At 41.2% G+C, this 12,539-nt stretch overlaps 1 protein-coding gene across 2 annotated transcripts in view; it reads right to left on the bottom strand.

Annotated features, from left to right (window-relative positions):
• TP63 (tumor protein p63) overlaps positions 1 to 12,539 on the bottom strand; it is a 244,150-nt gene that overhangs the window by 156,290 nt on the left and 75,321 nt on the right. For both annotated transcript variants that reach the window (XM_036756087.1, XM_036756088.1), the window contains one exon: positions 2,416 to 2,548. In XM_036756087.1, the coding sequence (XP_036611982.1) occupies positions 2,416 to 2,548 (133 nt within the window). The remainder of the gene's footprint in view (positions 1 to 2,415; positions 2,549 to 12,539) is intronic.

Raw genomic sequence — 12,539 nt, 5'->3', positions numbered from 1 at the left:
CCACATGGCAGAATTTTTAGCACTGATGCAAGACCCTGCAGCTAAAAACTTAAGGGTCAAGGCTACTCCATTCACCGGCATTTCACAGAGATGGGGAGGGAGGAACCTTTGCCCCAGGTAACAGAAGCATGTGGCAGGTTCTAGGGGAAATTTTGGTCAATTGAAAACAAGCAAGAGAGGTGGTGGGAGTGGGCAGTTTTCCCAAGAAGAAGGTCAATGAAAGCACACATGCGTGGATCTCCTCTTGTCTTGAAACCATCACTGTGTCATCCACTCTAGAGCTGGAAGGAACCTCAGAGGCCATCCAGTCCAGCCACCTCATCTTATAGATGGAGATACTGAGGCTCAAGGAATAGACTTGGCTTTCCCAAGGTCACACAGATGGCATCATTAGAAGCAGAATTTGATCCAGTAGGTTCTGATTGCTCAGCCAGTGCTATTCGCACCACCCCATGTCCATCCTGACTTCCTTTCAATGGACACTCGCTGAGCACAGAATCTGTGTCTGTAGCTGGAGCTACAGAGATGACAAATGAGCCAGTTTATGCTCTTTGGAAGTTTACTGTCAAATCTCAAGGATAAGACATGGGCACAAATGAGGACAGCCCAAAGCAGGCTGTGACAAGTGCAGAGGAAAACTCCAGGCCTAATCCTGGGACAAGTAGAAGAGAGGGGCTCATCCTATGGCTCAACAGAAGGAGTGCTGACTCTGGTGTCAAAAATCCTGGGTTCAAGTCTTGCCTTTATTCACTTGCTATTTGTGCAACCTTGTATTTCTTTTCCCTGAGCCTCAATTTCTTCATCTGCAAAATGGGTTAGAGTACATGGCTTCTAAGGTCATTTTCATCATCAGTGATTCTCGTTTCAAAAGGAAGGGGGGTATGGAATAAGAGAAGGCCTTCCAGGCAGAGGTGATACCTGAACTGGGCCCTGAAGTGAGAGATATTTCAACATAGACAGAGAACGTTGACCTGCAGGAATATTCACACTATGGCAGAACAAATTTTCCAAAGGAATCTTGGTTTTCCTTCCTGTGATTATGTTAATTATAACCACCACACTTTTCTGAAAGTCAAGCCTTCTGTGCAAAGCCAAATGCCAGTTTACAACCCTGATCCTTCAAACATCCAATAAATGAAAAAGCATAGAATGCTCATGGGCTTGGGGAAGTGACTGAACCTTTAATTGCCATGGCCAAGGCATAGCAGGTAGACTGAGGGACCCTATCCCTGCAGCGACCACTGAGCTCAACCCCAGCAAAGGAAATCCATATGATAGAAAAACCTCAATGTCACCACTAATTGTAGATTGGTGACAATTTACTGGATACCTCCCTGAGAGTCTTCTGGCCACGTGACTTGTGGTGTAGGCAGAAAAGTACGAAGTATGGTGACTGTCTGGGAAGGACAGACAGACCTATCCCTCCCTGAGAAACTATTTTTACTTTTGTTAATAAGTAGCAAGCAAAAATGATTAGAAATCACAAAAGAGACTTCAGCCAATGTCTAACCACTGAGGAATGGAAGCGAGGACTGAATAGCAGAAATTCAGAAATGTTATTGAAAGAAAAGGGAGCCATTCAAGGAGAAACACAGAACCCAGAAAAACCTTCAAGGTGGAGACGCATTCCCTGCAACTCTCTCAATGTGGCAAATGCATTGCCTCCTATGTCACTGCTTAACTATGTGGCCAGTCATAAATTACTCTTAAATGGATTATCTATATTGTTCTCCATCCTTCATTAGCTGTTACGAACAATTATCATCATAATAGCTCACTTACATGGCAGCTTAAGATTTGCACAATACTTTCTAAATATCATCTCATTTGAGCCCCCTAGTATTTCTTGATATGATTCCCAATTTGAGCTGAAGGTCAGCAGTGTGGAGTCAGAGAGCACGAGTTCCGGTCTCGACCCTGGTGTTTACTATTTGTGCCTTTCTGGCACTTAGTTTCTCCATCTGGAAAATGAAGGCTTTGGACTAGGTAATCTAGAAGACCTCTTTGACACTAAATCCCATGCTTGGTACCATCATTTTCCACCTAGAACATTGATCCTTACAAGCAGTGGAACATTCTGGATTCGAAGTCAGGATGCCTACTAGCTAGGGGACCATGAACAAATGCCTCCATCTTTGTTCACCTCATTCTCCTCCTCTGTAGAATGGGGGTGGGGGGGGGACAAACCTGCCTGGAGTGTCAGGCTCACAAAGTTATCAGGAGGCTCAAGAGAGATAAAGTCTCTTGCGTGCTTGGTCAATGTTAAATCACCACATAAATAATGGTTATTAGCAAAAGTACTCCCTGACCTGAGCCACCAGCCCCGCCCCCCCCCCAAGTCATCCTTGCTCATATCCCAGTTGGATCAGTGGAAGCACATGACAGACAAAGGACCTGCCCCTCTCTAGTACTCACCCACATTGGGTCACTCAAGTCGCTATCCTGCATGCGGATACAGTTCATGCTGATCTCGATCTTGTTTGTGGCTCCATTTGCGGTGGGCTCATCCATAAAGTTCAAATCAATGGGTTGTACGGAGCATATTGGCCTAGACAGGAGTCAAAAGAAAATAAAAATGATAACATGCACACCCACACCCACACTCACAGAAGACCAAGAAATCATCATGACCTCTCATGTGTTCAAGCAGAAAAGGAACAGTATTTAATGCAAACTCTTCCACTTGGCTTATCTCGTATGATGACCAAAAAAAGGTCTACAATCTAGGATTGAGAATTGGAAGGGTGGTCAAATCAATTAGGAAATACTGAATAATACCTACTATGTGTAAGGAACTGAGCAAAAATGAAATGCTCCCTGCCTTTAGAAAGCTAACATTCCATGAAATGCACGAAAGTATATTAAGCATACACAAATGGATCGGTGATTGCTTCAATTTGAATATGCATACCAATAACACTGTAGGCATATCCACCCATCCTGGGACATCTGGGGCTTATTCTCATTCATTTCTGCCATGACTATCACCACCAGAGCAGAAAGGAGCTGTGACTGATGATCACAGTAGATTTTCATCTGATTCATTGATCTTTCAATGGCTAAAGATTTCACAGAATGACTGCTCCATGGGCCATGAGTCTTGGTGCACTTAGATAGAAGGATTGTCAGAAAATTTGTTGCTAGGAACATATTTGGAAAACAAAAGTTTATCCATCCATCTCTCTGTTAGTTTATCTGTTTGTTTATAGCCAACACAGGGCCTAAGTCCGGGACCATTACCATGCAATGTACCTGGGCTTTGAAGCATGATTCAGAGGTCACAGTTTGACTGTTTTTTAAAAATTTTTTGTATTTATTTAGTATTTCATTTTTCCCCAGTTACATGTTAAACAATTTTTAACATTTGTTTGTAAAACTTTGAGTTCTAAATTCTTTCCCTTCTCCTGCCCCTTTGAGAAGGCAAGCAATTCCGTATAAGTTATATATATGTAGTCATGCAAAACATATCCATAATAGTCATGTTAAGAAAGAAAGCATGGACAAAAAGCTCAAGAAAAATAAAGAAAAGAAAAGAAAAGAAAAAGTATCCTTCCATCTGTATTCAGACAGCATCAGTTCTTTCTCTGGGGATAGATAACATTTTTCATCCTAAGTCCTTCAGAGTTGTCATGGATTGTTGTATTGCCAACAATAGCTAAGTTATTCATAGGTGATCATATTACAACACCGCCGTTACTTTGTGCCCAGTGTATTTTACTTCGCATCAGCTCATGCAAGTTTTTCTAGGTTTTTCTGAGAGCTTCCTGCTCATCATTTCTTATAGTAACAGTAATCCATCATAATCACTTACTGCAACTTGTTCAGCCATTCCCCAATTGATGGGCATTCCCTCAATTTCTTTTTTTTTAATTTTTTTTATTTTTTATTTTTTTTAATTTCTTTATTTTTAGTTTACCTCACATGGTTCTAAATAGTTTTGAGTTCCAGATTTTCTCCCCTCCCTCCCCAAGACGGCATGGAATCTCATATAACTGTCATGTATAACTTCGCATTGAATTAATTTATGCACGAGTCAAGTTGTGGAGAAGAATTTTGACCAATGGAATGAATCATGAGAAAGAAGAATCAGAACCAAAAAAAAAAAACAACCCAAAAACCAAAACAAAAGAGAAGCAAAAAAGGAGAGCATGTAGTGCGCCTCGATCCGTATTCAAACTTCACAATTCTTTCTCTGGATGGAGATAGCATTCTCCATCTTGAGTCCCCTGGAGTTGTCCTTGTCCCTTAGGTTGCTGAGAAGAGCGCAGTATGTCAGGGTTGGTCCTCACGGGATCCATATATCTGTGGCTGTGCACAATGTTCTCCTGGCTCTGCTCCGCTCACTCAGCATTATGTCGTGTAAGTTTTTCCAGGTTGTTACGAAGTCTGCATCATCCCCATTTCTTATGGCACAATAGTATTCCATCACCTTCATATACCACAGCTTGTTCAGCCATTCCCCAATTGATGGGCATCCCTTTGCTTTCCAATTCTTGGCTACCACAAAGAGAGCTGCTATAAATATCCCTGTACATATGGGTCCTTTTCCCGCTTGTGTGATTTCTTTGGGATACAACCCTAGAAGTGGTGTTGCTGGGTCAAAGGGTATGAACATTTCTATAGCCCTTTGGGCATAGTTCCAAACTGCTCTCCAAAATAGCTGGATCAGCTCACAACTCCACCAGCAATGCAACAATGTTCCTATTTCCCCACATCCTTTCCAGCATTTATCATTTTCCTGTTTTGTTATTTTAGCCAATCTGACAGGAGAGATGTGGTATCTAAGAGTTGTTTTGATTTGCATTTCTCTAATCAGTAGTGATCCAGAGCATTTTTTTCACATGCCTATAGATAGCTTTAATTTCTTCCTCTGAAAACTGCCTGTTCATATCCTTTGACCATTTCTCAATTGGGGAATGGCTTGTATTCCTAAATAGTTGGCCCAGTTCCCTGTATATTTTAGAAATGAGGCCTTTATCAGAGATACTAGTTGCAAAGATTTTCTCCCAATTTTCGGCTTCCCTCCTAATTCTTGTTGCATTGGCTTTTTTTTTGTACAAAAACATTTCAATTTGACATAATCAAAATTATCCATTTTGCATTTTGTAATGCTCTCTATCTCTTGTTGGGTCATGAATTCTTTACTTTTCCATAAATCTGATAAGTAAACTATTCCTTGCTTTCCCAAATTACTTATAGTGTCAGCTTTTACTCCTAAATCATGAACCCATTTTGACTTTATTTTGGTATATGGTGTAAGATATTGGTCTATGCCCAGTTTTTGCCCTACCATTTTCCAATTTTCCCAACAGTTTTTGTGAAATAGTGAATTATTAGTCCAGAAGCTGGTCTCTTTGGGTTTATCAAAGAGTAGATTGCTAAACTTGTTGATTTTTCCTACTTGTGTACCTATCCTATTCCACTGATCCACACCCCTGTTTCTTAACCAGTACCAGGCAGTTTTGATGACTGCTGCTGTGTAGTACAGTTTAATATCTGGTGTGGCTAAGCCACCTTCTCTAGCATGTCTTTTCATTAATATCCTAGATACTCTAGACCTCTTGTTTTCCCAAATGAATTTTGTTATTATTTTGTCCAGCTCAGTAAAAAAAAAAATTTTGGTAGTTCGATTGGTATGGCACTAAATAGATAAATTTAGGTAAAATTGTCATTTTTATTATATTAGCTCGGCCTAACCATGAGCAACTGATATTTTTCCATTTATTTAGATCTGATTTTTTTCGCGTGAAAAGTGTTTCATAGTTATGTTCATATAGGCCCTGGGTTTGTCTTGGCAGATAGACTCCCAAATATTTTATAGTGTCTACAGTAACTTTGAATGGAATTTCTCTTTCTATCTCTTGCTGTTGGGCTTTGTCAGTAATGTATAGGAATGCTGAGGAGTTATGTGGTTTTATTTTATATCCTGCAACTTTTTTTATTTCTGAGAGCTTCCTGCTCATCATTTCTTATAGTAACAGTAATCCATCATAATCACTTACTGCAACTTGTTCAGCCATTCCCCAATTGATGGGCATCTCCTCAATTTCTAATTCTTTACCAGAGAAAATAGCTGCAAGATCAGTTTTTAAGGAATAATACACATAGCTTTGGGGTGGATCCTAAAGGACTTTCTTTTTTCTTGTTTAAGTCTTTAGAAAGCTGGTAGAGCAAAACAGTAAAGAAGAAATTGACAGTTATACCAAATTAAGTGAAAGCCAAAATGGTGGCACCATTGACCCATTTTAAAATGTCAAGTTTAAATTGGTGGGTGCTTAACATTTCATATCCTGCTTCCTAGCACAATGCCTGACACATAATAGTTGCTTAACAAATACTTGGTGATGAATAAATAATCCTACATTCAGGGAAGACCCTTCCTGGAAAGAAATGCTATTTGCAGCAAGTGTCATTGAGTGGAATGCCAAGCTGTGATTCTGGATATGATTGCTTTAGATGACCAGACAAAGCTCCTTCTCACCTCCATTCTATGTCCCTACCTTAGACTGTTAGATCCCAGAGGACAGGCACTGTCTTTTGACTTTCTTTGTATTCCCAACACTTCACACAGTGCCTGGAGGACAGTAGTTGCTTAATGTTGTTGAACCAATGACATCATAGGGTGTTATCTTGACTCTTGCTTTAAGTGAGGCAGACCTGCAGAAAGCCATCAGCCTCACTCTCTCTGCCAGAATTATGCTTATTGACTAACCAACTTAGCCAATTTTCTGTGGTCTACTGGCCTCTGTAACAATGGAGAGTGGTCACAGGGCACTGCAACATGGTATTGAGCTGTTTTGGAGGATAGGCCTTTGGAAACCATCAGCAATTTCCATTTTAAGTTGCAGATGCCTAAACTAGAGAACAGAACTGCTGTGGGGAGGGGTGGCCAGGAATTAATGAGCTGGTAGAAGAGGGGTTTGTTTTGATTTGCTTGCCACAACTAAGGGTACTTGGTAAAAGGTACAGAGAAGAATCTGGGTTTGATGTCAGAGAGAAGTTCCCAATGTACCAGATGGGTGCTAAGGTCAGGGCTCTTTTGGCTAGAAGTGCATGTCAATCAACACTTGTCGTTCATCAACTCTCCCCACCCAGAAGCCACTCCCATTCCTTCCAAATTCAGTGTTTGACTCTCTCATACCTAAGTGGCTATGGTTAAATAATTTAATCAGATTAGTAAATGCATTATTTTAAAAATAACCAAGAAAGTGTTAGAAACTTGCACCATGAGATGTGACTTTCCCAGTACTAATGGTGAGCCATTACCATCAGAAACAGAAATGGGTTGCCATAGGAATTACTGGAGGTCTTCAGACAAAGAATTGGCTACTATGTTGGGCACATAATTGGACTACATGGCATGGAAGGTTTGCTCTAACCTTGGGATTCCAGGGGCAGTTTGCTACACTTTTCTCCTACTCATGATTTGCCCAAGATACCCCAAGTAGCAATTGAAAGAATTGGGATTTAAAATCAATGGAGAATGGAGGAATTTATGACCAAACAAGAGATAGAGAACCTTATGAAATGCAAAACGGATAATTTCAATTTTATTAAATCGAAAAGCTTTTACACAAAGCCAATGCAGGGATTAGGAGGGAAGCAGAAAACTAGGAAGGAACTTTTACAATTAGTGTCTCTGATAAGGCCTCATTCTAAAATATATAGAGAACAGAGCCAAATTTATAAGAATCCAAGTCATTTCCCTATTGATAAATGGTCAGAGGATATGAACAGGCAGCTTTAAAAGGAAGAAATTAAAACTATCTATAGTCATAGGAAAAATGCTCTAAATCACTATTGATCAGAGAAACGCAAATCAAAACAACTCGTAGGTACCAGATCACACCGATCAGATTCACTACTATAACAAAACAGGAAAATGATAAATGTTAGAGAAGATGTGGGAAAATTGGAACACTAATTCACTGTTGGTAGAGTTGTGAACTGATCCAATCATTCTGGAGAGCAATTTGGAATTATCTTCAAAGGGCTATGTAAATGTGCATACCTTTGACCCTGCACTATCACTTCTAGGGATGTACCCCAAAGAGATCATTAAATGGGGAAAGGACCTACATGTACAAAAATATTTATATCAACTCTTTTTGTGGTGACCAAGAAGTGGAAATTGAGGAGATACACATCAATTGGGGAATGGCTGAACAAGTTGTGGTATATGAATGTAATAGAATAGTATTACGCTATAAGAAATGATGAACAGCAGGACTTCAGAAAAATCCAGAAATACTTTTATGAACTGATGCTGGATAAAGTGAGCAGAACCAGGAGAACATTGTACCCAGTGTGCCATGACTGATTTTGATAGACTTAGCTCCTCTTAGCAATGCAAGGACCTAAAACAACTCCAAAAGACTCATGATGGAAAATGCCATCAACAACAACAGAAAAAACATGGAGTCTGAATGCAGATCAAAGCAGACTATTTCCTTTTTTTTTGTTTTGTTCTGTTTTTCTTTCTCATGGTTACTCCCATTCATTCTGATTCCTCTATACAACATAACTAACATGAAAATATGTTAATAGGAATGTATATACAGAGCCTATATCAGATTGCATGCCGTGTTGGGGGGGGGGTTGTAGAACTTATGGAAGTGAATGCTGAAAACTAAAAACAAATAAACTTATTTAAATTAATAAAGTCAATGGCTCTATTTCATCTTTATTTCCTTTGCATACCATTGCCTCTTAACTTACCTTATTACCCTGTTACTTTTTCCATCTATATCACTCATACCTCTTACTCTTAATTCAACTCAACAGATAAAATCTTGTGTCACATACATTCATGCGTAAGGCCAACCACGCCAAAAACATCGTGCTGTGTAAAATGCAGGAGTTGGGTGCAAATCCCAGCTCATCTATTCACTAACCTTGTGACTTCTCTGAGCCTGTTTGCTCACCTGTTAAATGAGAGTGTTGGATTCTATGACCTTGAAGTTTCTCTTTAGCTATAAATATTTAATTCTATAATGACCAAGAAATAGAAGAAACAGAGTCACCCTCGAGGAGCTCATAAATTACTGGGGGATAAAAATCTGTTGACCTGAAACATTCAAGAATACCATTTTTGCAGCCAAGTGACCATTTGGAAAGTTTACTGGACTAGGGTCCAATGGACCTGGTTCTTATTTCCAATTCTCATGTGGTTCTGAGCCAGTCCTATCCTCCCTCTGGGCCTCAGTTTCCTCATCTGTAAAAGGGAGATGAATCTGATTCTCCTAAGGCACTTTCTATCACTACTCTATTTTGATGATGTTAGAGCAATAGGTTAGTACATTTGTGTGACTTCCAAGGAGGATTGTGAGGGCTCTGGAGGACTGCAAAGAAAAAAGAAAGGGTCAAGTATGTCTGCAGGGACAGTGAGTCAGGTACAGTGGAAAGCCCAGACACCAATTACCCGGATGAATCAGGCAAAATATGTCCCACAACGCTTTAGTTTGGGGTTGGAGTAAGTGGTCACTGAAGTCCTTTCCAGGGTTAGACATAAGAAACCTCTGAGTCTATCACCTCAACATCACTATCAAGGCCCAAGGGATATGGTACAGATGAAAAGCACTAGACCTTTATTAAGGGTTCATTATGGAGCTTTAGACAGAGCAGATGCTTTGTGTCTGCTGAGTTCAATAGAAAATGATTGGAGAGGTTGGGTTGGCAGCCAAGGGATCTGGAGAAAAATGGTAGAAGGCTCTCTCATTTTCCCAGCAGAGAAGTGAGCTTTACTCATTTCACTCTCAAAGTAAAATATCTACCACTTGTAATTTATTTAATTCTTGCCCTATGTAGAGTAGGAAACCCTAGATTCTGAGTCAAAGCATCTGGGTTGCGATCCCAGCCTTGTCACTGATTATCTCTTAGGCATTTCGTATGAGGAAGGGTAAAGGGAATGGGAGATGCTTAGTGTAGAGAAGACTCCTTATGGAAAATTGTAGCTGGGACCCAGTAGTGGGAAGGGCTGGCAGAGGGATCCAATACGCTTCATGGGGCTCTGGAGGGTCAGTGACTAGAAGTTGTGAAGATGCAAATCTTGATGTGACCTCAGGAAAAGCTCCCTACACAATGAGGGTTCTCCCAACAGGGAATGGGCTGCTGTGGGAGGTGATGAGCTGCCTGTCCTTGGAAGTCGGCAATCAAGGAAGACTGGAGGACCACTTCCAGGTGTTATACTGGGGATTCCTCTTAAGCAGGGGACAGACTGGCCATCCTCTCAGGGACCTTCTAACTCTCCAATACTGTAGGGCTATGGTTAATGCTCCACCTCTGGGCTTCAATTACCTCAATTCCAAAATGACTGGGAGGAGAGAAGTGAATAAACATTTATTTATTGCTCACCGCTCTCCAAGCACAGTGGTAAACACTTCCTACCATTGTAACATTCCATCCTGGCAATAATCCTGAGAAGTAGGTGCCATTATTATCCCTATTTTACAGCTGATTAAACTGAGGCAGACAGCAGCTAAGTGATTTGCTCAAACTCACACAGCTAGTAAGTGATTGAGGCCAGACTCGATCTCTAAGACGCCTCCAGGTCAAATCCAAAGAGAAGGGAAAAACGAACCCATGCCACTTTCCCAATATTATCTCATTTGATGGGCCAACAAAATTTAGGGTAGCCTCCAAAACGGTGAACGGTTGTTGCCATGACCCACTTAGGGCATCTTTTATGTACCTTCTGGAGTTAAGACCTCTATGTGTCTACTTGGCACAGTCGATAGAACACCAGGCCTGGAGGCAGGAAGATCTGAGTTTAAATCCAACCTCAGGCCCTTACTATGTCACTTTGGGCAAATCAATTAACTTGTTTGCCTTGGTTTTCTCATCTGTAAACTGGGGATAACATTAGTCCCTACCCCACAGGGTTGTCGTGAGGATGAAATGAGATAGTATTTGTAAAGTGTCTGAGGGTCTATGGCTGAGGACCGGTCCCACCACTGACTGGCTGTGTGATCATAGTGCAGACCAATTAACTTACCCAAGGCACAGTTTTCTCACCTGTAAAATCGGTAGAATAAGATGTGCTTTCTATTCCTCAGAGCTATCAGGAGAAAAATGTTTTGAAATTCTTTCCTCCTCTAAGAGTACAACAGGAATGACAAGGCTTAGAAGGACAGAGCCAGAGCTGGGGCGGGACATTATATACCCCAACCTCTTCTTTTTACAGAGTAGCAAAGGTGGGTCCGAAAGGGGGCATAGGTGATTGATTTTGAACCAGGAGGGACCTTAGAAGTTATTTATCTAGCTGTCTCACTTTACAAAGGTGGAAACTGAGGCCTAGAGGACAGTGACCTCTCCATCTACGTGTACACAGGTTTATCACTTTTCAGCAAGCCCGCTAGACTCATCTCCTACCCCTTTATAGATGAGCAAATAGAGAACAGCAGCCTAAGAGGAACATTGAGACTTGGTGAAGAATAGCTTCTGAACATTCAGAGTGGGTCTGAAGACGTATGGGATGATTCCAGATAGTAGAGGTTTTCCCTCTCTTCCCCTAGGAGTCTTTAGGGAAAGCCTGGGCTGCTAGTTGTTGGGGATGCAGACAAGGGGATTTATTGGCCAAATAGGGTTGGAATAACTGCTGTTTGAAGTTCCTTGCCAGTTAGATTCTGGGATGATTTCACCCTGATTTTCCGTCCACAAATGTCCAGCCTCCCCACTCTGCTTCCTGTTGGACTGGATCTATTTCAATGACTATTTGTTGTATTGAGGTGCCAACTAAAGGCAGAATCATCAACTATACAAAAGTTGCCTCCCCTCCTCTTCCCTTTCTCCTCTCTGTAGGAACAAGGGCAATTTGATTTAAAGACGAAAGAGGGGTAAGAGGAAAAATACCTTTTGCTTGACTTCATCAAGAACTTCTGCCAGAGAAGAATTCAACAAGGAACCATGTGGCAGGGAAAAGGAGGGCCTGAGGGATGCTCTTAGGGGGAGACCTACAGTGCTGGGCAGCCCAAATTCTGGCTATAAGAAATAATAATCGGTCTCTACAGAGACTTGGGAGAAAAATAGAAAATTCCATGGATCAGCAGGGCGGGGCAGGGTGGGGTTACTTGAACATGTTAAGACACCCTTGCTTTTGAAACCAGACAGGCTAAATACTCAGAAGCATCCCTGAGGTTATGCCTGGGGGCAGCCAAAAAGAAGAGATCAGGGCCTTCATCACTGTGGCCTTCATCACACTGGAAAATGGAAAGCAAAGAACAGATGATCAGGAGATCAGCAGGACAGCTTGCTCAAGGAGGAGACTCGGACATCTCTGGATTTCCCCAAGGGTTGGAGAATGTAGGGAGACTGGGATGAGGAGCCAAAAGATCATGGAAGAAGACCTGAAGTTCTATTGTTTAGGAATTCCTAAATATTTTTTGGTGTTTTTCAGTCATTTTCAATCATGTCTGATGCTTTTTGACCCTTTTATCTTGGATTTTCTCGGCAGAGATACTGGCATGGTTTGCCATTTCCTTCTCTGGCTCATTTTACAGGTGAGGAAACCGAGGCAAACAGGGTGACGTGACTTGCCCAGG

Source organism: Trichosurus vulpecula, chromosome 4 (assembly GCF_011100635.1).
Source record: "Trichosurus vulpecula isolate mTriVul1 chromosome 4, mTriVul1.pri, whole genome shotgun sequence".
Taxonomy (NCBI): Eukaryota; Metazoa; Chordata; class Mammalia; order Diprotodontia; family Phalangeridae; genus Trichosurus; species Trichosurus vulpecula.
This window is presented reverse-complemented; position numbering and strand designations above follow the sequence as displayed.